At 33.8% G+C, this 27,620-nt stretch overlaps 2 protein-coding genes and 1 long non-coding RNA gene across 3 annotated transcripts; 1 reads left to right on the top strand and 2 right to left on the bottom strand.

Moving 5' to 3' along the window:
- Positions 1–6,833: 6,833 nt before the first annotated feature.
- On the top strand, positions 6,834–7,689 carry LOC101263143 (uncharacterized). Its single transcript, XR_183065.5, has 2 exons — positions 6,834–7,125; positions 7,213–7,689. It is a non-coding gene; the product is annotated as an uncharacterized lncRNA (long non-coding RNA).
- A 670-nt stretch (positions 7,690–8,359) lies between these two features.
- LOC101255526 (ferritin-3, chloroplastic-like) lies at positions 8,360–23,037 on the bottom strand. Its single transcript, XM_026033050.1, has 7 exons — positions 23,018–23,037; positions 21,939–22,154; positions 10,172–10,213; positions 9,017–9,100; positions 8,885–8,945; positions 8,588–8,667; positions 8,360–8,486 (listed from the first exon to the last, which is right to left on the bottom strand). Exons 1-7 carry the CDS (start codon positions 23,035–23,037, stop codon positions 8,360–8,362), a joined length of 630 nt encoding a protein of 209 aa, XP_025888835.1.
- A 643-nt stretch (positions 23,038–23,680) lies between these two features.
- Positions 23,681–27,390, bottom strand: LOC101263447 (uncharacterized protein At5g01610-like). The gene is made up of 3 exons (XM_004246243.4): positions 25,420–27,390; positions 24,775–24,829; positions 23,681–24,179 (listed from the first exon to the last, which is right to left on the bottom strand). The coding sequence occupies exons 1-3, from the start codon at positions 25,504–25,506 to the stop codon at positions 23,806–23,808; spliced, it is 516 nt and encodes a 171-aa protein (XP_004246291.1). The 5' UTR covers positions 25,507–27,390; the 3' UTR covers positions 23,681–23,805.
- Positions 27,391–27,620: the final 230 nt, after the last annotated feature.

Raw genomic sequence — 27,620 nt, 5'->3', positions numbered from 1 at the left:
TGTTTGTTCTAGTTATCAGTTGGGAAAGAGTTGTAAACTTCCTTTTGGTTTGAGAAATAAAATTGAGAAAGAACCTTATTGAAAATCCATTGTGATTTATGAGGACCTGCTCCTGCCGAATCTACCCAACATATGAAATATTATGTCATTATTGTTGATGATCACACAAGATATACATGGATTTATCCACAGAAAAAGAAATCTGAATTGTTTGAGATCTTTCTACAATTTCAGAAAATGGTGAAAAAAAGAATTTTCTAAAGAGATTAAGATTTTTCAGTGTGATGGAGGTGGTGAGTTTATCTAAACAGACTTCATTAAGAATTTGGAAGATCATGACATTGTGATATATATTTCATGTCCTAACACACCTGAAAAAAATGGAGTTGCAGAAAGAAAACATAAACATATTGTGGAGACTGGCTTAACTCTACTACTTCATGCTAATTTACCTTTGTTTTTTTTGGATTGAAGCTTTCCTCACTGCAGTATTTCTCATCAATAGATTGCCTTCATCAGTCCTAAAAATGGTGTTTCCATTTGTTGAGTTGTATGGGGAATAACCTGATTACAAAAGTCTAAAAGTGTTCCGAGGTAGATGTTTTCCACATATCAAGGGTAACAATAAGTTCAGTCCAATGACCTATCCTTGTATGTTCATGGGGTACAACAGATAACACAAAGGATATAGATGTTACCATCCCTCTACAAGGAGGGTTTACATATCCAGACATGTTGTATTTAATGAAAGCACATTACTCTATGTGTATCCAAAGCAATCTTAGACTAACATTGATGTCTCACCTCACCTTGCTACTTTTGTTGAATCTTTTTCTAAACTGCAGGCACATGATAATTATGATTCAAGGGAAGTACAGACTGCTAGCCCACACATTACTAGTGATAATGCTGCTAAATCTTATGTACTCATTGATGATAAGACTATTATTGACATCTCAGGCGCATAATGAGATGTTGAGGAACAGGTTGACGTTGATGATCCATATAGTAGTATTTAAAGTCCAACTGCAGATTTTAAATATGTCTGCAATAGTGAGGAATAGGTTGCTCTTACAGGTCCAACCAATGATCATTATCAAACAACCACTTTAGTTGATGTACCAGTTGACCATCAACTTGACAATGCTACACTCCAGTCCACTACCTTGGTTGATGTACTAGTTGAGGTACTTCTAGCACCACAAGGGCATCATATGATCACCAAAAACAAGGCGAAGGAACAACACTTGTCACTTGTTGCTCGGAGCAGCACAGAAAATTGTGAGAGAACCAAATACTACTAAAGAAGCACTAAAATCACTTCACTGGCTTGCAGCAATGCAAGAAGAGATTGATGCTTTACATACTAATGAGACATGAATTTTGGTGCCCAAATCTCCTGATATGAACTTTGTTGGATCAAAATGGGTGTTCAAGACAAAATTAAAAGTTGATGGAACAGTAGATAGATATAAGGACGAACTTGTGGCAAGGGGATTCTCGCAGCTTGAAGGGATAGATTTTGAAGAAACATTCAGTCCTACGGTTAAAGCAACAACTATTAGGATTGTTCTATCTAATGTTGTCAGTTCAAAGTGGGAAGTTAGACAACTCGATGTCAAAAATGCCTTTCTCCATGGCTTCTTACAAGAAGAGGTGTACATGAGTCAACCTCCTAATTTTATTGATCCCCTGTATGCTCAGCATGTATGTCTACTTAAAAAGGCATTGTATGGTCTTAAATAAACACCAAGATTCTGGTTTGATAGGTTTAGCATGCATCTCTTGCACCTTGGTTTCATTTGTAGTAAGGCTGACCCTTTCTTATTTACTTTGAAAACTCACAAAGGCAAAATATTTCTCTTGTTATATGTGGATGACATTATTGTCACAGAAAGTAATCCATCTTATTTTTCAGAGTTGATTCTACAACTTGGGAAGGAGTTCGCCATAAAAATCTTAACAAATTACACTTCTTTCTTGGAGTTGAGGTTAAGTATTTTGATGTGGGCATCCATTTAAGCCAGAGTAAATATGCTGCTAAGCTGAAATGACTATTGCAAAGGCTAAAGTCACTCATTTGGCTCAAAAGCAAGGTCTACATGAAGCTGTGGGAAGCCTGGTTGAAACATCATTTTACAGAATGATAGTAGGGAGTCTTCACTACTTGACTCTCACAAGACCAGATATTCTCATGCTGTGAATTTTGCAAGTCAATTCATGCAAAATCCGAATAGTGCACATCTTCGAAGAGTGAAAAGAATTCTCAGGTACATCAAAGGCACTTTGGACTTTGGACTTAGACTTATTTTCACAACCACCATATAGGTTGTATGGGTACTCTGATGCTGATTGGGGAGATTGTACCACTACTAGGAGATCAACTACAGGCTATAACATCTACCTAGGTGCAAACTGTATTTCTTGGACCTCCAAGAAGCAGTCCACAGTTGCTCGTTCAAGTGCTGAAGTAGAGTATAGAGTACTTGCCTCCACTACATCAGAGATGACATGGATCATGTATCTACTTCATGATCTTGGGGTGTTTATTCGCCTACATTGTATTGTGCTAACATGAGTGTTTTGTACGTGACAGTTAATCCATTTATGCATGCTAGAACTAAACAAGTTGAAATGGACTATCATTTTGTTCGTGAGAAGGTGACTAGAGGACAACTTGTTACTCAATTTGTGAGGTCTAAGGATCACCTAGCAGATATTCATATAAAAGCATAAACCAAACAAGTTTTTGCTGAGTTTCGTCGCAAGCTAGGAGTTACAGTTCTTTGACTCACTAGCTTGAGAGGAAGTGTTGGAGAAAGTTGATGGAACAAGTCAAAGGAACAGGTGCGATGAAGGTTGTTTGACGAGTTAGAGTTTGAGTTACACTAGGACTAGACTACTCAATCCTAATTTATGTACAAGTCCATACTTTGTACGACTTAAATTGATGTAGTCGACTAGAATAAGGTGTACATAATATAATTCTATTGTATTAGGATTCCTAGTGTAGCTAGTATAAGACTCTTCTCCTATATGAGAAGTATGTAACTCAATCATCAATACAATTCTTGATTCTTCACATATCTGTGAGAATTCTAGAGAGTTAACCATGAGGATCATAACATATGGTGTAAATTCCTGTTATGATATAAACTATTTTAATGTTTACCCTAGTTTATCAATTTTCACGCAAAACTCTACTTTTTAGAAAATACTCATATATATACTATTAAAAATATGATATAAAGCGTGATAACGATTGCGAATTATAAAATTCAAATTCATATAAATATAATTAAGATATATGATCAAATTGATACATGTGCATCAAATTACAATGTCTTGTTCATGATCAAGAGTGTAGCATTTTGTTTTATTAATTATGATGTCATATGTCATTTCCTTATGAAAATTAGTCGGTTTAATTTTCATATTTGGTTCATTCTTATCGTTTGCTTCTCTCTTTTCTTTTTCTTTCTTTTTTAAAAAATAAATTATTTTGATTGAAATTTCAACATATTATGATAGAGAATAAGACAAATATTAAAATTACTACATATACATGTCATGCTTTTAAAAACTACAGAAATTTTCCTCTAGAACACATCTCTCCTATTAAGTAATGTATTATTAGCGAATGTATACGAGAGTCGAGAGCTATGACAAATTCGAAGTTTTTGTAATTAAGAAACTTCTCGAATATAATATAATTACCCTCAAATATACGAAATTTTATACTTTATACTCTAAAAAAGTTATTTTTTATCAAATTAAATAATATTAAGAGTATTTTGAATCAAACTAATAAAGACAAGGACATTTTTTAGGCAAATTACAAATTATCAATGATAGAGAATTTTTTGTCCAAATGATTACCAAGGAGGAATTTTATTCAATTTTGCATATTTAAAAAGCATGTTACGTTTAGTAAAATAGTAAAGGAAAAAGGGTTAAAATATTCCTTAATTTTATTTTATTGGTTAATTATGTCTTTACTGTTAGTAATTTCACTATATATATCCCTAATTTAACGGAAAGCCCCAAATTAACTCGATTTTGATAGATATTATCTGATTTTCTCTTTTTAATTCATACCCCACCCACTAAACCAAATGAGTCAATACCAAATTAAAACTCAAACCCATCTCTATAATATTATTTCATCTCCATCATCTTCTAATCGAAAAATTAAATTACCTTAACACTTCAATTTTCAAGAACTAATAAATGTGAATGAGAGAGGTCAGACAAGAAATCATTGACATTTCGTAGCTTCAATGCACCAATAATCTCAAGAGTCAAGAAGAACAAAAAACCCAACAAAAGCCTCAACCAAACAAGTCAAATCCTCCAAACAACTTTGATCTGTAATGGTATTGTTAGACCAAAAAATACTTTTTAGCCTTGGACCAACAATCTTAATCTCAGTACAACCAGTATACGAATCAAAACAACTCTATACATTCAATTTCTCCAATTTCGGACACATTGTATCTAATTCTCCAATTGAAAATAATTCTCTAAGATTTAAATTCGCGAGTACACAACAACTTACATGTAAGTAAGTTAGCCCCGTACAACCATCAAGACTCAAATTTTTAAGCAATGGGAAAGATGTCTCCTTGAATAAATCATGTAATGAAAGTTGTTTGTACATAATAAGACACTACAGTGACGAAAAGAAAAAAAAATTTACCCCATTTTTCGTAAATGGTAAAGGAGGTAACCTAAATCCTGGATATTTTGACTTTAACTTAAAAAATCTTAAAGATTCATTATTTATAGCCCCAAATCTAACGTGAATAGAGTTGAAGAAGATGAAAAAATATTAGAGAGATGGGATTGAGTTTTAATTTGGTAATGATTCATTTGGTTTAGTGGGTCAGGTTTGAATTGAAAAGAGAAAATCGGATAATTTCAATTGAAACGGATTAATTAGAATTGATTTGGAGCTTTCCGTCAAATAAAGAATATATATGGTAAATTAGTAACGATAAGAATAAAATTAACTTTACTTTAATGATAAAAACATAATTAACCAATAAAACAAAATTAAAGATATTTTTGACCCTTTTTTCAATAATAAAATATTCTAATATAAGATTAAGAAGCATCACACTTTCCCTTTCCATATACCAAACCGAATAAGAACATAATTTTGGGTAAAAGTAAGTAAAGGAGTTGGTTAATTGTCAATCCAAGCATTTCCTGCTCACTACATTACAAGAACTGGTTAACCCACATGCATTACTTTGCCAAGTGGCATATAAAATGAAGAATGGTCAATTGAATATCATTCGTGAATAAAATTTAAATAAAAAATAATTAATTAAATGTTATTCGTTAAAAAATATATATCAAAAGAGTGGTCAGTTAAATATTTTTTATCAAAAAAATGTACATGTAAAAAGTGGACAGTTGAATATCATTTATTGGAAAAAGTGACCAGTTCAATATCATTTATCTATAAGTTATAAATTACTTTTTATAAATATATATTAATTCTTAAATATACTTACCGAAAATTTTAATTTAACGATACATACACTATTATCTTGTTTGATCACAAGCACATAAAATTGATGATTATGTTTGTGATAAAAGAATTTTAGAATTTGGTAGGTTTTAAGTTCTACTCCATTTATTTTATTTTATTTTTATTTCATGTAACATAATTTAATAGCATACGTGAAACTTGAAGAGAACTAAGAACTTTTAGAATTGTCCACTTAAAAATGCCATTATATTATATTTCTATGACTTTAAAAATATGTTATATATAATAAATTTAAATAATTAAAATTAAACAATTTCAAAGTATGATTTATTTTTCAAAAAGAAGAAGAAAAAGAGTGTCAAATTAAATGGCATAAAAGTACAATTTTTTTTTATCATCTGACATCTTTTTCTTTCTCGGTGAGTATGTACAAATTTCTTAATTGATTTAGCTAGTTGCTTGACTTTTAAAACCCTGAATAAGATTTTCTCAAATCTTATCCATTAGTTAATGAAATTATGAAATTAATTTTCACCAAACAATGTGATACAATATATTGAAATTGTTACTTCTAATTAGAGTTTTGAGTTTGAGTTTTGAATAAGAAAAATTTTTGGTAAGGAACACTTTTCATTACAAATGGGACCAGACCCTACATGATCGAATTTGGAGTAATCGGGCTTTAATTCATATATCAAACCTCAGTTAAAAAAAAGCATTGTAACATTATGATTTTCAAGATTTATCCAAGGCTTAGCTTAAGACCCCACTACTCATCTTATTTGATTTGATATTGCTACCGCACATGACTTCGAATCATGATGATATTATTAAGGAACGTCTTTATGAGAAATGGAGAAAATAACTAATTATTTAGTGAAAAAAAACAAGAAAATAAAACTTAATGGTCAAGCAAACAAAAATGCAAAAACTAATGAAATTAAGGAAGCAAATAAAAGAAAAGCCAACAAACCGTTTGACCAAGGGTCCCATTATCACCACATCTAAGAAACAATAGGACCTGGAATCTTTGATCAAAATAATAAGTAGCAAAACAAAAATCCAAAGAAAAATATGCCTACTCAACATGTCTATTTCCTTCCCATAAATATTCAGATATTTCTTTTCAAAATTTTTAAATCTCAATAAGTACAATTAAACTATTTCTATGATTTCCTAATTTTATTTATAGAAAGTCAAGTATAATTTATCTGAACATAAAAAAAACTTTTCCATCTTATTGAATGTTGTTTTCTACTTTGTCTAATCCTTTTTAGATTTTCTTCTATTAAAAGATTATTTATATTAAAAGAGTACTCAGTGGCAAAATCAAAAGTTTGGTAAAAATGTTTATGTATGAAAAATAATTTTTGATCTATATATTTTCTCTATACATACTATAATTATTCGATGAAGTGTGTCCAATTGACCTATCATTCACTACATGTCATGACATATAAATACCAACAAGGTCAAAGAGATGGTTTGTGTAGAAAAGGAAATGAGGAAAACTTGGCTCTGGTTCAACTTCAATAGTTCATTTCTTCTTCCTACCAAGAGCTTCAACTTCAAGAACTCATTTTTATTTTCATCTAAATGCAGTTCTCTTAATGTTAGAAACAAAGGTAAAGTACACTCACTGAAAATTTTGAATGATTTTTTTGGTGTTTTTGTCACGTCTTAAGGCCTAATTTGATGGTTTGTAATGACAGGGAGTAGAAGTGGATTGGTGAATCTTTACAAGGATATGGAGGCTTGTGCAGGATACAATGATATACAAGTTATGTGGGAGATGATTCACTCCAATGTCAATGAAACCAAATGCAAGAAAAAGCCTCTTTGTTGGAGATTTCTTAACAAAATTAGAGTTTAATACATATAGAATGTGCTTGTTTCTTTCTCAAAGGAATTCAGACCTCATTAAGTATAAGTCCGACACAAGTGATACGAGTTTGCTTAGACATCATCAAGTTTTTTTGATTATGTCCTCTGTTCCATCATTGTGCATTGGATGGACGATGAGGGCTATAGTTGGTGGAGTCACATATAAGTCATAAGTGGAATGGAACTTTTGAATTGTGGGTACATGATCCTTCCTTTAAATGTGAGATGACCTATTGCTCTTGCAATTTGGGATCCTCATTTTGATCATCAATATTTGACTTCTTCTTTAAGTTGTTCTTTTGATCAACCCCAAAGTTTTTAACTCTTTTACTGATTTTTCTAGTTCTGTTAACGACATCATGACTGGGGATAGATGGAAATGAGATTTCAACCCCCTTGACGGATGGCCCTTTACATATTTCTACAGGTATAGGAGTAGTCGAGAGGTATGTAAAATTAGGTCTTAGACCTATTTCTCCAAAAACTAGGTCAAACGAATAAGGATTGTACAAGCCTACTAACAATATGAGACTCGTTCATTCTTCAACTAGGAACACCTTTTGTAAAGATTACATCTACTTACTAGCAAATTTAGCTAGATGAGAGCAATGGTTTAATTCCTCATCAAACTACTTTTATTTCTTGAAAGCAAGCTTCCATATTATTCTTCTAGGATCAAGTCTACACATGATTTGAATTTTAATTAACATAAATATATAGTACATTATAGGACAACAACATAACAGAGCCTTCTTAAGATAAAGTAGCGTGAACTCGGAGACCTTCAAGCTGCACCATTATATATATTAATGTAAAAGCATCCGATCAAAGTGCCACACTCCTGTAAGTAAAGAATAAATATATTATTTTTAGTATATTAGGTAGGGATATTACTTAGGGATATTACTTAGTTAAGTCCAAAACAGTGTGAAATTTAGTTAACACTCACTCTGTTTCAATCTGAAGAAGCAGTGGCTACCATTGCTGAAGTCCAGCATCAGGAACAGCTTCATGCTGGTGGCCCAGCTCAAGAAGCTGCTGCTGAGCCCGTAGAGACTGGAACCAAGCCTGGAAGGGCGAACCAAGGTTATGATAAACTTTTCTGTATTATTCCAATTTTATCAGATATGTCTAAATGGGCACATTATTGACTCGAGAGGTTACTATGCTCGTAAAAGAATCCAAGAAAACTAACCATAAAACGTGTCTCCCTTATCAACATGATCAAATTCAGAGGGAGGCATCATAATAGAGTGTAGCTTCACTCTTCCTCCTCGGATGTTCTGTTATTCATATGAAGCAAACAAAATAAACTTCTGATCATTTATGCGACTATAAATCATTTAATTAACCGTAAAAGGGGAATTGTAAAGCTAAATTATTTTCAACTATGGAAATGCAACACTCCTTTTGAGATGTACTAAAACAGAAAATATATCACATAAATTGAGACACACAGAGTATAGTGTCCTTTCAAAATTTATGATTGTGCAAGGTGACCTGATAATGCATCAACTTCTCACCATGTTCCTTTTCTTCTTCACTTGACTCCTTGAAGAATCTGATCCAAAATTTCTCTATTAACACATGAACATTGAAAAATATGGAGATTGACGATTTTCTGGTCATTACTTTGCGAGGCCTTTTAGAGCTACGTTGTCCCTGTCAAAGAAGACGTACATGGCGTGGTATACATACGAAATGTTGTACTCCACACTCGATCAAATACATAATGAACTCAATAAGCAAAACAATTAACTTATATATATGTATGAAGAAAATATTTTTACGCCTTCGTGATATTTTAACTTATTATAGCAGATAACATATCTTATTTTCTACGTTACCAGTCTCACCTTCTATGAATAATTACACGTAACTATCTTTCAGGTAATCTTTTTCACTAGGTGTATAAAAATTAATCTTATATGCATATATATACCCATGATTTTCCTTTAACCCCCTTTTGGATCTATTTAATTTCCATTGTTTAGACAGAGTACATACATCCATATGAGTACTAAATCACTACAATAAAAATAATTTTCAAAAGCATTAAATATTGAGACTAATAAAAAGTGTTAAAGTCTTTACTGGCATAAGTTAAGTCTCATTAGAATTAATGTCGCTTAAGGCTTTACGGACATATACAAAGAGTGACAATTACCGCTAAAAATAAATATTTAGCGACAATTAAAAATTAATGAGGCTAATGGTCATTTTTGTTATAGCAAAAGAAACAGGGGTTAGGGGTTTCTGATTTACTATGATTCATATTATCTAAAAACTTAAAAAGCTATTAAAAATTAACATACTTTTATTTACTTAACTATGCATTCAACACGTTTATTCGTGAGCGATTTAATTCTTTTCATTCACATGAGAGAACACCTAAAAATTGATTTTGATTAAGGTATCATGATATGTTGTGTGCCATCTCATCTAAATCTTAAATTGTGAAAAGCTCATATTTTATTTATTTAACTTCAATTCTACACTTACTACTTCAATTATATATTTTACTTCTCTTTTTAGTACAATAAAAATATCATTTTCTCTATTCGTAACTCTTTACATATAATATCTCATGTAACATGCATTTAAGCGTACAAGATCATGTTTTCAATACTGTATACACAAAATTTGAAGATTTTTTTCTTATTTTCTATAAACTTTGTCTCTAGTCAAACTATGACGAATAAATTAAAACGTAAGGAGTAATAAATAAACATCAACCACCTTAACATGTATAGCTAAAGCACAAAAAGATCGAAGGGAAGAACTGACTTGATCTGCTCATTGATAGCAGCTTCACATTCATCCGCGAATGTAACGACCTGTTTAGTCGTTTTGAGCAGGTAGAATTACTTTTGTTAATAACTGACAGTGTCGACGGATCACACGACGGACCGTCATGGTCACGACGGACCGTCGAGGGTCTTCGTGCCAAAAGACTTAAACTCTGAAATTTGGGTACGTGGAAAACAACTCTCTGAACTTCGCGACGGACGAGCAGCACGGACCGTCGTAGGCACGACGGACCGTCACAGACTCTTTAATGAATTCGAATCTCTGAACTTTGTGACGGAAACAGCAGGACGGACCGTCGCAGGAGCGACGGGCCGTCACGAGCTGCGTAACCTTGACCGGGTCGGATTTCTGCTAAAGTTTTTAAGGGGTGTTTTGGACTATTTATGTCAAACTGTATGAAATTAGTGGGTAAGTTTAATAACTTATTTACTTGAGGGTTAAAGGAGATAACCTTGAAATAAATAATTGGTTACTTTTATCATCTTTGATACTTGATTATATGATAATTAGGGTAAAAGAAAAAGGAATCAGTAGAAGAAAAATAAAAAGACAGAGAGAAGAGGGGAGAACCAACGAGAGAGGGAGAAGTGAAGAGGAAAGCAAAGGCATTGAGAAGTAGCTTGTTTGATCACGAATTCTTCGGTGGAGGTAGGTTATGGTTTATGCTATTTCATAATAAACTCTAAATAGCGATTGATATGTATTGGGTGGTATTGTAAAGTCTTCTATATGCTTAATTGTGTTGTTGCATGTTGTGATTATGTAAATGGTGATGGATTATAATGATGATACTGTGGAATCTTAAAAACCTTAAATTCACTCTACTAATGATGAATGCCTTGACATAAAAGAAAGCTTGATGAACTAAAAGAATGAGGTTAATGGATCGGGTGTCACGAACTGACACGTAGTATTAGGGGATCAGGTGTCACGAACCGACACGTAGTATTAGGGGATCGGGTGTCACGAACCGACACGTAGTATTAGGGGATCGGGTGTCACGAACTGACACGTAGTATTAGGGGATCAGGTGTCACGAACCGACACATAGAATTAGGGGATCGGAGTGTCACGTTCCGACACAAGAGGAATAAAGAGAATGAATCTTGAATTATGGTAATATACTCAAACTTAAGGAACCTTTTTCCCAAATGAGTATGGTGTGGAGGCTTGAGTCCTCATGGGTGCGCTTGGTGTTGTTATCAATGATTCTTGTACTTGTTGTCATCACCTGTTAAGTATTATGGTTGATTTTATGCTATTATTTGATATATATTGTTCTCTATTTTGAGTTGGCCGATGATACTTACTCAGTACTTGTGCCTTGTACTGACCCCTACTTGTATGTTTCTCTTTGTTATTTGTGGAGTGCAGCAAACGTACCATCGACTTCGACTCGTCCGCAACTCTAGACAGTCTTCAGCATATCAGATTTCAGGGTGAGCTATTATTCCTAGCTCGGACTGGATTATTTCCTTCACGTCTTGATGTCTTGAAGTTCGGACATGGACCATCTCTTTACTTATTTTAGTTTCTTAAATACTGTTAGACTTAGAAATTTGAGGATAGATGTTCTTGATGTGATGACTTCCAGATTTTGGGAATGATAAGTATGGAGTTTTAGAAGTTATTTAATCGATTTTCGTTAAAGAGTTTTAAGTCTTCCGCATTATATTCTGTTTATATTGTATTGAAATATTGGGGTTTAGATTGGTTGGTTCGCTCACATAGTAGGATAAGTGTGGGTGCCACTCGCGACTCATTTTGGTTCGTGACAAACTTGGTATCAGAGCATTAGGTTCGTTGGTCTCATCACACAAGAACGAGTCTAGTAGAGTCTTGAGGAACGGTAGGGGGACGCCTTTACTTTTCTTTGAGAGGCTATAGGACTTTAGGAAAATTACATTCTTTCTTACTTTCGTGCTATTACTCAGATCCAATTGGTATCTTGGTGATACAAATTGGTATCTGACCATCTTCACTCTATTTCGCAGATGGTTAGAACTAGAGCACGACTGCGCCAACACCAACACCGGCAAGACAGGGTGCGTCTGAGCCAGCCACTGGGGCTGTAGCTCGAAGAGGAGCAGTGGCAAGAGGCCATGGTAGAGGTCGCGGGAGGACGTCCTCTAGAGGAAGAGGACAAGCACTTGTCCCAGCTAGTACTAGGACGGTGACTCCTCCACCGACTGAGGAAGTAGTAAGAGAGGATGAGGAAGGGGAGAATGAGCAAGTGCAGAATGAGGAATTACCACCCCAACCTACCCCAGAGATGATTAATCAGGTTCTTGCTTATCTTAGAGGGTTATCTGATCAAGGCCAAGCACCTCTAGTGTTTTTTGCACCAGCACCTCAGGCTCCGGGAGTACAACATGCAGCTGCTGTGGCTCCCCGCATGGATGCCTCATTGGAAATAGGCACGTTTCCTCGGTTGACTACAGGGCCTATAATGACAAGTGATCAGCATGAACTTTTCACTAAGTTCTTGAAGTTGAAACCTCCAGTTTTCAAGGGTGCTGAATCTGAGGATGCCTATGATTTTCTAATTGATTGTCATGAGCTGCTACATAAGATGGGCATAGTAGAACGATTTGGCGTTGAGTTTGTGGCCTATCAGTTTCAGGGGAACGCTAAAATGTGGTGGCGGTCATATGTTGAGTGTCAACCAGCACAGGCACCACCTATGACTTGGGCATCATTCTCTAGCTTGTTTATGGAGAAGTATATACCCCGGAGTTTGAGGGATAAGAAGAGAGATGAGTTCCTGAGCCTAGAGCAAGGCAGGATGACGGTTACTGCTTATGAGACTAAGTTTCGTGCATTATCCAGGTATGCCACCCAGCTTTGCTTCAGTCCACAAGAGCGGATTCGCCATTTTGTAAAGGGATTGAGGTCAGATTTGCAGATTTCAGCCTTACAGGTAGCTGCTGCAGCAAAATCCTTTCAGGAGGTGGTAGATTTTGTGATAGAAGTGGAGGGAGTGAAGCCAGGCGACTTCACCATGACATCAACACCTAAGAAGTTTCGTAAGGGAGGCGAGTTTAGTGGTTCTTACTCCAGAGGGTAGAGTTCAGGAGGTTACCCAGCCCGACCCATTCAGTCTTCACTACAGGCTGTAGCTAGGGGTCCACCGCAGACCGTTCCGCATTCATCTGAGTTGTGAGGTTATCCCCAGACTTCTTCGTTCTCACAGAGGCCTATACTTGACTCCAGAAAGTGTTACGGATGTGGAGATACTGGACATATTAGGAGGTTTTGTCCAAAACAGAGTTACAGACCCCCAATAATTAGGGGTAGAGGTGGTCATGGGAGAGGTCGCCATTCTGGAGGATGCGTTGGTCAAGGTAATGGTGGTCACCAAATCAGCCGAGGTGGCGGACAAGTTGGAAGCACTGCAGCACAACATGATAGGGGCAACGGACAGACAGGTGATAGGGCCCATTGTTATGCTTTCCCTGGGAGGTCTGAAGCCGAGACATCTGATGCTGTTATCACAGGTAATCTTTTGGTTTGTGATTGCATGGCTTCTGTATTATTTGATCCTGGATTCACATTTTCATATGTCTCTTCCTCATTTGCTACTGGTCTTGATTTACATTGTGATTCGCTTGACATGCCTATTCGTGTTTCTACTCTGGTGGGTGAGTCGGTGATAGTTGAGAAGGTGTATAGGTCTTGTCTTGTGACTTTCGTGGGGAGCAATACTCAGGTAGACTTGATTATTCTAGAGATGGTTGATTTCGATGTAATTCTGGGTATGACTTGGCTTTCTCCAAATTTTGCAATCTTAGATTGTAATGCTAAAACTGTGACATTGGCCAAGCCTAGGACAGATCCATTAGTCTGGGAGGGTGACTATACTTCCACCCCAGTTCGTATTATCTCCTTTCTTCGTGCTAAGAGAATGGTTAGTAAGGGTGGTTTAGCTTTCTTGGCACACCTCAAGGATGAGACTTCCCAAGTACCTTCGATTGAGTCTGTCTCGATAGTCCGTGAGTTTCTGGATGTGTTTCCTGCAGACCTTCTTGGTATGCCACCGGATAGGGATATTGATTTTTGCATTGATCTGGAACCGGGTACTCGCCCCATTTCCATACCCCCTTATAGAATGGCTCCAGCTGAGTTAAGGGAGTTAAAGGCTCAACTTCAAGAGTTGTTAGGTAAAGGTTTTATTAGACCAAGTGCATCCCCTTGGGGTGCTCCTGTTTTGTTTGTGAAGAAGAAGGATGGAAGTTTTCGGATGTGCATAGACTATAGGCAACTGAATAAGGTAACTATTAAGAACAAATATCCTCTTCCTCGCATTGATGATTTGTTCGATCAGTTACAAGGTGCTTGTACCTTCTCAAAAATCGACTTGAGATCTGGTTATCATTAAGACTGGTCAACGGACCGGAACCGGGTCACCGGACCGAAATGAACCGGTACCGGACCGGACCGGAATCCGTTGACCGGAATTTTGACCGATACCGGGATGAACCGGACCGGAATTACCGGGATGGTTCATCGGTTCCGTCCCGTTCCACTATATACCGGGACGGAACCGGAATGAACCGGAACGGACCGGGATGGAACGGGACGGGATTAATGGGACGATATTTTTTAAATTACGAAAATATAATTTTTTTTATTTTTTAAGTATAAATTAATAGTTTTTAAATTTATACTATAATTTTTAACTTAAGTTTATTTTAAAGATATTTTATTAATTTTTTTTTATTATTGTTAAGTTTGCAAGTAATCTAATAAAGTTTTCAAAATTTAAATCTTTTGAAGTTTATACTTTATAAGTTATTACTTATATTTATTAATATTTATTTTATAAGTTATATTTATAACTTGTATCTTGTAAATATTAAATAAATAAAATTTGTAATTTTAAAAAAGTAAATTAAATTACAAAAATTAAAAAATATCAATTTAATTTATTTAAATTTGTAACAAATTACAATTTCAATTTACAACTATTAGTAGAGTACATAGCTTACGCAGCCACCTTCTAGGAAGGGTTCTGTTTCAACTATGTCTCGAATGTAATACTAATAGTTGTATAGTCCCGTAAATCCTCTTTCTAACTCAGCTAGGGATTGATTGTGATCAACTTTTGGTCTTGGTAAAGCTCGTTGACGATCTTGAATTTCGATGTCATCATCACTACCACATCCAATAGTTGAATCTATGAAAAGTTCAAATTGACTATCTAACTTTGGAAGTCCTTGATTTCTACGCTCAGCATTTATCCAGTCTCTAAATAACACTGATATCTCCAGGCTGTCTTCTGCTAACGAATATCTGTGGTCTCCAATTTGAAATCTTGCCGCGCTGAAAGCTGCCTCCGAAGCTACTGATGATCCTTGAATTGCAAGCACATCCTTCACCATCCTACTAAGTTTTGGATATTGAGCTCCACGATTTCTCCACCAGTTCAATAGTTCCGGTATACCATTATCGTTTGTAATATCATCTGTACCCTGTTCAAGACATTTAACAAATTCACATTTATTAGAAGAGTCAAGACCAAGTTTATGTTTCACTCGTCCATGAGCACCTACTTGATTTGTAGACGTTTGAGGATTTTCAACATTATCTAAGAATGAATATTTATCATACATTTCTTTTGCAAAGTATTTTATACTATTTTGACATGTTACCAAATCAGGTTCTTCTTCAGGTTGAATATCTAAATTCTGATAAATGCATTCAACTAAAACTTTTGTACCATATTCTTTATATTCGGGGTTGAAAAGAAGTGCAGTTAAATAAATTTGAGGAATAGGAAAAAAATATTTTTTAAATTTTGTAATCATAACTTCAATAGCAGAGGTGAATAAAGTATTTGTTTTATATTCAGAAAAAATAGATGAAATCTCACATATGTGTATTAAAATTTCAGAAATAGTAGGATAATATATTCCAAAAAAATTTTTAGTAGCATCATAAAATGATTTCAAAAATATTCTAAGTTCATTTACTTCATCCCAATCACTATCATTAATTTTAAATTCAGGATAAGCATTATGATTATTAAATAGCGTAGTAATAGGTTGTCTATATGCATAAGCAACTTCAAGCATATCATAAAAGGAATTCCATCTAGTTTTTACATGCTTCGGAACTTTTCTAAACGGAAGTTTAAATGCATTACAAAGTTCTTTAAATTGATTAATTCTACTACTACTATTCATATGAAAAATATAAAAACAAGCATTATCAATTTTATCACAACTATTTTCAAATAATTTCACACCGTCACTAACAACCAAATTTAATATATGCGCGGCACATCTAACATGAAAAGCATATTTACTAATAGGACAAAGTCTAGGTTCTAGCAAATTAATAGCATTTAAATTAGCAGAGGCATTATCTAAAGTAATACTAACGACTTTATCACAAAGACCAAAAAAATCTAAAATTTCCAACACAGTAGTAGCAATATAAATTCCGGTTTTTTTCTTTTGACAAATTTTATAACCAATAATTCTTTTTTATAAATTCCAATTATAATCGATCCAATGCGCAGTAACAGTTAAATAATCAAAACCATTAGGACTACGACCCATATCAGTAGTAATAGCAACTCTACAATCCATTAGTTCAAAATAGGCACGTAAATATTGACAATGTTTTTCTTGAAATTCGAAAATATCTCTTTTTACCATGCTTCTTGATAAACCTTAAAAACTAGGATTATATGTTTCACGAATATAAGCAATAAAACCCGGATGTTCTCCAAAACTAAAAGGTAAACCACAAACAACAACCATTTTAGCAAAGTTTTCACGATCACGATCCTTGTTATAGGTTCGATGTGTAAGAGGACCACTTGGGTTCGAAGTATTTAACTCACTTTGAACCATATTTGATCCTCTAACCGATTCTTCAACATTACAATTTCCACCAACTTCAAGAGAAGACATATATGCAAACCACTCTTTACTATGCTTGTTAATCAAATGTTTTTTTAATCCCCCCGTTGAACCTCCCGTCTCACCAGATGTATATTTAAAATGTTGTTTACAAAGATTACATATACTAAAAGTTTTTTCTTCATTCAAATAACAAAATTTCCACACATGTGATTTTAAAGAACGTTGTACCTTGGTCTTACCTCTAGTTGGAATAATAAGGGGACGAGTAGTTCCAACCGGAGGTGGAGCTTCAATACCTATACTATTGACTGTATTGAGGTCGGCGGCGGGGCTAGTCGGTGTATCATCTAAATCTACTTCTTCATCTAAATTTAATTGTTCATCCGTTTCCACTTCTTCATTTTCTTGATTAATACCATAATATCTTTCATAGAGTTCATGGGGAGTCGGACTATCTGAATTAATATTTATAGGACCGGGACGGGAAAAACTAGTTTCATTCACATGCGTAAATTCATCTGTATTTATTCTAACAAGAGGAATTTTAGATTTAGACGAACTAGCACCTTTGTTAGTTTTTTAACTAATTTTTTTACTGATTCTACTAGACCTTTTTTACTTCCACTTTTTTTAGAAGACTCCATGATATAAAATTATAAATTATAAAATACGAAACTTAACAAGAACAACTTACAAGTTAAATAATAAATACAAAAAATAAATATAAGATTAGAGAGTGGAACGAAGTTACCAAACGTTTGTATAAGAACAAACGATTATAATGAAAATTAAAATATTGATGTCGAAACTTGAAATTTGAAGAAGATTCCTCCTCCGAAATACACTAAATGACCAAATGATATAAGTTATACTTATAAATATGAATGTAATTTGGAAATATATATTCTCTCAAATACTCAGATTATATTTGTAAGTTGTAAACTTGTAAATAAAATTTTTTTACACACAACTCTAATTTATACAACAAAAAAACTAGCCGTTTTAATTTTTCCGTTTGGAAAAGGGTAGGGGGCGGGGGGGGGGGGGGGGCCTGCACTGCAGCTGCAGTGCTGCTTTATGCAGACTGCAGCCTGCAGTCTGCAGGGGCGGGCAGGGCAGGCAGGCGCGGGCAGGCGCGGGATTTTTGAAAAAAATTTAAATTTTAAAATATAATTTATAAAAAATATAAATATAAATTATATAAAATATAAAATATAAAAAAATTAATATATATTAAATAAACCGGACCGGAACCGGAACGGACCGGACCGGAACCGGGATGAACCGGTACCGGTACACCGGTACGAAACTACGGTTTCGTCCCGTTCCGTGTACCGGTTTAGAATATCCCGGCCCGTCCTGTAGGCAACCGAAACGGGACGAACCGGAACGGTACCGGTACGTCCCGTTCCGTTGCCCAATCTTAGTTATCATCAATTGAAAATACGGGCAGCAGATGTGCCGAAGACTGCTTTTCGGACCAAGTATGGACATTATGAATTCGTAGTAATGTCTTTTGGGCTTACGAATGCCCCTGCTGCCTTCATGAGCTTGATGAACGGAATTTTTAAGCCATATCTGGATCTCTTTGTCATTGTGTTCATTGATGACATACTGATATACTCAAAGAGCAGGAAAGGACATGAGGAGCATTTGAGAATTGTATTGGAAGTGTTGAGGGAGAAAAAGTTTTATGCCAAATTCTCCAAGTGTGAGTTTTGGCTAGATTCAGTGTCCTTCTCGGGGCACGTGGTTTCTAAGGATGGAGTGATGGTGGATCCTTCTAAGATTGAAGCGGTGAAGAGTTGGGTAAGACCCACTAATGTTACAGAGGTAAGGAGCTTTGTTGGTTTATCTAGCTACTACCACCGATTTGTCAAGGGATTTTCTTCGGTTGCTTCCCAACTGACAAATTTGACTAAGCAGAATGTTCCGTTTGTATGGTCGGACGAATGTGAAGAAAGCTTTCAGAAACTCAAGACCTTGTTGACTACTGCACCAATTCTTACCCTTCCAGTGGAAGGTAAGAATTTCATTGTTTATTGTGATGCATCCTATTCTGTTTTTGGTACAGTGTTAATGCAAGAGAAGAATGTAATTGCTTATGCTTCGAGGCAATTAAAGGTGCATGAACGTAACTATCCGACCCACGATTTGGAGTTGGCTGCAGTAGTGTTTGCATTAAAGCAATGGAGACATTATCTATATGGGGTTAAGTGTGAAGTTTATACGGATCATCGTAGTTTACAGTATGTCTTTACTTAGAAAGATTTGAATTTGAGATAGAGGAGGTGGATGGAACTACTGAAGGACTATGATATCACTATCTTGTATCACCCGGGAAAAGCTAATGTTGTGGCAGATGCTTTAAGTAGAAAGGCAGGGAGCATGGGGAGTCTAGCTTACTTGCAGGTTTTTAGACGCCCATTGGCTAGAGAGGTTCAGACTCTGGCTAATGACTTTATGAGGTTGGAAGTACTAGAGAAGGGAGGAATTTTGGCCGGTGGGGAGGCAAGATCTTCCTTTCTTGACAAGATTAAGGGAAAGCAGTTTACTGATGAGAAACTGATCCGAATTCGGGATATGGTATTGCGAGGAGAGGCTAAAGAAGCAAAAATTGATGAGGAAGGCGTTTTGAGAATTAAGGGAAGGGTATGTGTGCCCCGCGTCGATGATTTGATTCACACTATTCTTACAGAGGCTCATAGTTTAAGGTATTCTATACATCCTGGTGCAACCAAAATGTATCGTGACCTAAAGCAAAATTTTTGGTGGAGTAGGATGAAGCGTGACATTGTTGATTTTGTTGCTCAATGCCCGAATTGTCAGCAGGTAAAGTATGAACACCAGAGGCTTGGAGGGACACTTCAGAGAATGCCCATTCCTGAATGGAAGTGGGAGAGAATTGCAATGGACTTCGTGGTTGGTCTTCCAAAGACAATGGGTAAGTATGACTCCATTTGAGTAATTGTTGATAGGTTAACTAAGTCTGCTCACTTCATTCCGGTTAAGGTGACTTACAATGCAGAGAAGTTAGCCAGGCTCTATATCTCAGAAGTCGTTTGGTTGCATGGAGTTTCACTTTCCATCATATCAGATAGAGGTACACAATTTACTTCTAAGTTTTGGAGAACATTGCATGCCGAGTTAGGTACTAGGTTGGATCTTAGTACTGCATTTCACCCTCAGACCGATGGTCAGTCTGAGCGAACGATTCAGGTTTTGGAGGATATGCTTCGTGCATGTGTGATAGAATTTGGTGGTCATTGGGATAACTTCTTACCCTTAGCAGAGTTCTCATACAACAATAGCTATTACTCAAGTATTGATATGGCCCCATTTGAGGCACTGTATGGGAGGAGATGTAGGTCTCCCATTGGTTGGTTTGATGCATTTGAGGTGAGGCCATAGGGTACCGATCTTTTGAGGAAATCTTTAGATAAAGTAAAATTCATTCAGGAGAAGCTTCTGGCAGCTCAGAACAAGCAGAAAGAATATGCAGATCAAAAGGTTAGGGACTTGGATTTTATGGAGGGTGAGCAAGTCTTGCTGAAGGTTTCACCCATGAAAGGGGTTATGCGGTTTGGTAAGCGAGGTAAGCTTAGTCCAAGGTATATTGGTCCATTTGAAGTTCTGAAGTGCGTGGGAGAGGTGGCGTATGAATTAGCATTTCCTCCAGAATTGTCAGGAGTGCACCCGGTATTTCATGTGTCTATGCTGAAAAGATACCATGGAGATGGGAACTACATTATTCGTTGGGATTCAGTTCTTCTTGATGAGAATTTGTCTTATGAGGAAGAGCCTGTTGCCATTTTAGATAGAGAAGTCCGCAAGTTGAGATCAAGGGAGATTGCATCCGTCAAGGTTCAATGGAAGAATCGGCCGATTGAAGAGTCCACTTGGGAGAAGGAGGTTGATATGCAAGAAAGATATCCACACCTTTTACAGATTCAGGTACTCTTTCTCGCCCTTGTTTTTCTTCTTGTGATCGTTCGAGGACGAATGATGGGTAAATTGGTATCTATTGTAACGACCTGTTTAGTCGTTTTGACCAGGTAGAATTACTTTTGTTAATAACTGACAGTGTCACGAACCGACACGTAGTATTAGGGGATCGGGTGTCACGAACCGACACGTAGAATTAGGGGATCGGTGTGTCACGTTCCGACACAAGAGGAATAAAGAGAATGAATCTTGAATTATGGTAATATACTCAAACTTAAGGAACCTTTTTCCCAAATGAGTATGGTGTGGAGGCTTGAGTCTTCATGGGTGCGCTTGGTGTTGTTATCAATGATTCTTGTACTTGTTGTCATCACCTGTTAAGTATTATGGTTGATTTTATGCTATTATTTGATATATATTGTTCTCTATTTTGAGTTGGCCGATGATACCTACTCAGTACTTGTGCCTTGTACTGACCCCTACTTGTATGTTTCTCTTTGTTATTTGTGGAGTACAGCAAACGTACCATCGACTTCGACTCGTCCGCAACTCTAGTCAGTCTTCAGCATATCAGATTTCAGGGTGAGCTATTATTCCTAGCTCGGACTGGATTATTTCCTTCACGTCTTGATGTCTTGAAGTTCAGACATGGACCATCTCTTTACTTATTTTAGTTTCTTAAATACTGTTAGACTTAGAAATTTGAGGATAGATGTTCTTGATGTGATGACTTCCAGATTTTGGGAATGATAAGTATGGAGTTTTAGAAGTTATTTAATCGATTTTCGTTAATGAGTTTTAAGTCTTCCGCATTATATTCTGTTTATATTGTATTGAAATGTTGGGGTTTAGATTGGTTGGTTCGCTCACATAGTAGGATAAGTGTGGGTGCCACTCGCAGCTCGTTTTGGATCGTGACAACGAATCTCTGTCGAGCAAGTGAAGTTTGTAGTGTGATAGGAACCATAAATTCTTCTTTGTTAACTTCATCAAACGGCTCAAACACAACACCAGTAAGTGAAACATCACATGTTGCACAAAGTAATTTGAATTGTTCTTTAGGAAAAAACAACAGTTGGAACAGAAGAAAACGATAACGATGAATTGTTTCAATGAAGTAATAAAAGTAGTAATAGCTGAAACTGCCATAATTTCAGAATTTAGAAAAATTAATTAATAAGAAAGATGATAATTTTCAACTATTCAAGATTGAGATTAGCATTGAGAAGATATATATAGAAAGTTGGTTGATGAGAGTATTCAAGTAGAGTACGATTTAATTGAACCGATGAGGGAGCGAGGCGTGTGGCGGGCTCGTGGCCGTAATAAAAAAAAGTTGAATAGTTAAGGGTATCAAAATTGGAAAATTCCGAAATACGTCGTTATCATCTTAGGTGTTATTGAGTATTGTCCTTGATTAGAATACCATTTTTATTCGTCATATTATATTTTTTTGAAACTTCATTAAATTAATTTTGAAAGTTAAATTAAATTATGTTAATTTAATATTTTAAATAAAAAATTTAGATATACAAAAAATATTATAGATTGTAATTTTTGCATATCAATATGATGAAAAAATATATTTAAAAATGATATTCAAAGTTTTTATCCTTTGAGTCTAAAATAGGAAATTATGACAAATAAAAGTGGAAGGAAGGAATATTAGACTTTTGTTTTCCCGTTTTCTTAGGGTCGTGACGTTTGATCACAAATATTTTTTTTTGGATTTTTTTCTTGAAAATTAATGGTTTGTCGTTTAACTTATTACTCCCTCCGACCCATTTTATGTGACACTATTTCCTTTTTGATCAGTTCAAAAAAGAATGTCACATTCTTATATGGTAAGTATTTAAAGGTACATTTTTTTTTATCTTTGTTGGTCCAACTTAATTAAATTATACTAATCTAATACATTTATGAGAAGAGAGAAAGGTGAATTTACTTTTTTGAAGGGTAATTTGATAAATATTTTAAAGTCTTCTTTATTTCTTAAACTCCGTACCTGATCAAATGTTGCCACATAAAATGGGACAAATGGAGATTACTTATCAAATATATATTTGACAAATATTTCAAATATACATATTTTGTACTCTCTTCGTCCACAATTATTTGACAGATATACTAAAAATAGTTATCCAAAATTAATTTTTAATTTAAACAATCAAGAAATAATTAATCACTTTTTTCAATTTTGACCTTAATAATTGCATAACTAGTGGTTGCAAAAATATTGACCATTTTAAAGTTATAAGACTACTTTAATGTGAAAAAATTTGTTTTTACGGTTTTCAAAAAGTATAAAATATTTTAAAATAATGATTGATAGTAGAGTTCAATTAGTCACATTATACCAAAAAACATTAAGGAATGTGAATAATCTTATCCTGATAAACAAGAGTGGACCGGAGTATGATTTTTATTTAAGTTTGTTCTCAGAAGTCACTTTTAATTACAAGTAGTAATTGTAGTTTTTTGGATACAACTTAGTGGTATTTTTCCTCTTGTTTATTAATAATAGTTGTCATGACATTTTATCGAATAAATTCATTATAAAATGATAATACATAACTTATGAATCTTTTTTTTTTTTAATTTTTGACACATAGTAATGTATTGTCATGCTAATCAAGAAAGTCTAAAACATATTTGTAAAAAGAAGATCTCTCACAAAAATTCATAAAACTAAAAAAAATTATACATAACCTATAAAATCAATTCTCCCCAAAATTTTAACAAGAAAGTATCATATCATACGAAAAACTCAATGTTGAGAGTTAGTTGATCTCACTAGAATTTGTCTATCCCAATTCCATCTCTAATGGCTTCATATGCATTTCTTGGACGTGTTCTTCTCAATCCAGCAGTGAAATGAATTTCTGTTTGTTCAAACAAAATAACACTAACCGTTATAAAAAGGAACATTACTTTTGTTTTCATTCCTTCTATTTCATCTAACTTTCCCTTCTCTATATGTACACTAACTGTATTATTGAATCGTACAATCGATGCATCTCTATATGTAATTTCACATATCTCCGGTAGATGGACAGTAAGTTTCTTTGTCTCTTCATTAAACTCGTAGTTTGTTGCTTCGCGAGGGAAAATGCCCGTTGGAATTTCATACTCCTTTAGTAGCTCTGGTAATGGCCTTTGTGTTTTTCCTACAAAATATATAGTAGGGATCATCATCCTTACATAGAACTCTCTAACTGCTTTAACTATCAGATGAGATAGTAACATACTTTAACATTGTATCAGGGCATTAAAAGAATACCAAGGTGATAAGGAGATAATTTTGTTGATAAAATAAGTTAAACTTTTTGATGAAATGATCACGCAGTTTATTTCAATATTATGAAATAAAAATTTAGGCCAAAATAAACACCGGTGTAACTTTTAAGAACCAAAATTTGGAAAGAAAAAAAAAAGAGCAAAAAGGAGTAGGGGATAATGGAGCTTTTGGGAGAAATCATTGAAAACACCCCCTAGTTGGAGTGAATTATTTGTTTCATTTATGAACTATTGATAATCTTAAAGCACGACTTACACAACCTCGATTTTTCACATGACATAACAAGTCTTGACCCCTAAACTTGGTGAGAACTTAAGGATGTATTCAAGTTCAATTAGTCAAATATAAGGGCATTTCTATAGCTGTTAATATATAGTTTGAAAATGAAACTAATAATTCACGTTAAATTTAAAGGTGTTCTCAATACTTCTCTCTCGATCGAGTTATGCAAGCAGAAGACTAACCTTTCATTTTGTTCACGAGCTTTTTGGTTCCTCCGGTAATACTGTTTTGCAAGTTCTAATTTTGAAGGAGAAAAAGGTCAGAATGAAGAAAAATTATAAAAAGTTCCATGTAGCCCCAAGTAAGATTATTGTTTAAGATGACTAGCCATTTTGTTCCTCCAACAATTTTATGTGCAGTACCACTATATTTGAAAAACAAATTATTGTCAATGCCAACAGAGACATTTATATTAGAATCTAGGTTATCAAATTGATGAATTTCGAATATCAAATAATTATAATTATAAATAATAAAACTCAACAAAGTACCATATTTCCCATTTCTCACATCCCCATCTAATTTCTCATCAATTCTGTCATCCTCACGTGGAAGTAAATAACTTTTTTTCCTCCAAATAAGATTATAAAAAAGAAACTAGATCACAAAAAACTCTAGAACAAACATATATGCTATAAAAGAAAAAGAAAACAAAATTTTCATATGAATTCTATATATTTATAAACCCTCTCAAAAAGACAATAAAATTCAATCTTCATTACCAAATCATAAATTAAACATACGTAATTAATTATAGAATTCCAATGTCAAATCCTTCAAAATTTGAATAATCAAATAAATAAAACGTAAAAAAGAAAATTACATACGTTAAGATCATTGGTGACGGAATTGAATTCCTTGCCAGCTTTCTGACCAATCAAATACGAACCTGCCTTGTTCATCACCATATCCATCGCTAATTATTCTATTTATTATTATGTTGTCTAATCTCTTTATTTTTATTTTTTTTCGAATTGGATCTACACTTCGATACTTTTAATGTTTTTTTTTTAGAAATTCGAAATCATTTAATGATTTCGGTATTAAAAATTAGAGAATTCTTATTATTCTCTTCTCTTAGCACAATTTAGAAAGAAAGAAGGGGGAGGGAGGGTGTCTGGGCAAGAAATTTCGGTAGCTAATTATGAAATAACCAATCCTTTTCTAGTGGATTAAATTAAATATGAAGATCTAAATTCATATTAACCTTTTTTATAGTTTAAATACTTTTTTCTCAATTATTTTGAATAAATAATAATAATAATAATAAAAAAGTTGGCACATATCATGAATTAACAAAATGAGTATGAGGCTATAGCAAGAATGGGAAATTAGAGGCTCGGAAGAGACCATAATCATATTATCAACTTCCTGAATACTCTCTCCATTTCATAAAGAATGATTTGATTTGACTTGATACGGAGTTTAATTGTATAAAAAAGACTTTTAAATCTTGTGGTCCTAAATTAAAATTGACTTAAATGTATAAAATTGCCCTTTAATTTTGTTATCTTAAACATACCACGTAATAAGCTAAAATAAAAAATGTTACTAAAAAAAAGAAAGAAATCATCATTTTTAACCGACTGGAAAAAAAACAGTTCATTTTTTTTTAAAGAAGGGAGTATATCAATAAATCAATTTGTGATTTGCAAGATAACAAAGGGGACGACACCTACCATGAAATTTGTCTTTTACTATATTAATCAAATCTATGTTCATAATTAGCTATTTTGTTTTTGTTTTTAGTTAGTTATTAGTCATATAAACACAACTTTGAGATTTTATACCTTGAATAAATAATTAGAATTAATTCAATAAATGGTTAATCATAATACACATACATGGAATGCAACTCATCCTTACTACTCATGAAACATAAATGATTCAACCAACTCCCTAATGACTTACTTAAAAACACATTCGAATTGAATGGAAGTCATTTTTAATCAATCTTAATTGATATCTTTTCATGCCACACAATATCAAAAATATCATTAGCGATTATCAAACATAATATTAACGATAATTAATTGACAGTAATAATTTAATTGTCACTAATTATATTTTTTAGTAAAAATTAACACTTAATGTATATATTTTTAAAGCCTTTAATAATATTAATATTAATGACATTTAACTAATGTTACTGAACATTTTAAAATTCTTTATTAATATATATATATTTGTTGTTGCTAAAAATTGTTTTTATGACAGCGCCACTACTTCCCTCTAAGTTGCAACTAGTACTCTTCATGTCAGTTTATTTGACCCTAACTTAAGTTGAACATTTGACAAAAAAACACTGATATATATTCTCATTAAAGTTATCATTTCATGGCCATTTATTTTTATTCATATCATATATTACTAAAAGTATGAAAAAAAAAGTTGAAAGTTAAATTATGATTTTATCCTTATTATAAATTAAAAAAATATTAGGAAAAAAACATCGTTTTACCCCTACATTTAATTAAAATGTTATAAATTATTAATAAATTAAATATTAAATAATAACTATATCATATTATTTCAACAGTTTTTTGACTTTTGATTTTCTTCATATCTAAATTACTCTCCCATTATCTATAGTTGTTCACTTCTGTTATTAAAGAGGGTGAATGAAGAGTTGTACGATATTGATTATGACTTTATGAGAGAAATGCATGACTATTAAATAAATTTTTCATTTCACTCTAAACACATTGGTGGATCAATAATCACTTTCATTATATCTTTTTATTTTTTTTATCGGAGAAAAATGTATGTGTACATTCTAAAACTCCATATGGAGCTTGAAATGTGATGGAAATGGATGTTGAATATCTTTATGGAGGTTAAAATTCATCTTTTCACAAAGTTGACCTTCTAACAAACATAGTAAGTAACTAATACATGTTCATGTTTTGATAAATTCTCTTTTGATATTTAATTTTAGGCAACTATTGAAGGAATTCAATGCGTTTTCACTTATTTACATACTTTGGGTAAGTGAGATGAAATCTCTCTTCTTCCTTTCTTTGTCATT

The sequence above is a fragment of the Solanum lycopersicum genome, chromosome 9 (assembly GCF_036512215.1).
Source record: "Solanum lycopersicum chromosome 9, SLM_r2.1".
NCBI lineage: Eukaryota > Viridiplantae > Streptophyta > Magnoliopsida > Solanales > Solanaceae > Solanum > Solanum lycopersicum.
The sequence above is the reverse complement of the archived record's forward strand: the minus strand, read 5'-3'. Positions and strand labels throughout refer to the sequence as shown.

Coding starts and splice junctions, on each gene's coding strand:
- LOC101255526 (XM_026033050.1), bottom strand. CDS start 23,037: ATGTGGCAACATTTGATCAG. Junction 22,155..23,017: donor ATGTGGCAACATTTGATCAG/GTACGGAGTTTA, acceptor AAATTATGGCAG/TTTCAGCTATTACTACTTTT. Junction 8,668..8,884: donor AGAAGTTGATGCATTATCAG/GTCACCTTGCAC, acceptor TATGAATAACAG/AACATCCGAGGAGGAAGAGT.
- LOC101263447 (XM_004246243.4), bottom strand. CDS start 25,506: ATGGATATGGTGATGAACAAGGCAGGTTCGTATTTGATTGGTCAGAAA. Junction 24,830..25,419: donor CCGTCACCAATGATCTTAAC/GTATGTAATTTT, acceptor CTTCAAAATTAG/AACTTGCAAAACAGTATTAC. Junction 24,180..24,774: donor GCTCGTGAACAAAATGAAAG/GTTAGTCTTCTG, acceptor TATATTTTGTAG/GAAAAACACAAAGGCCATTA.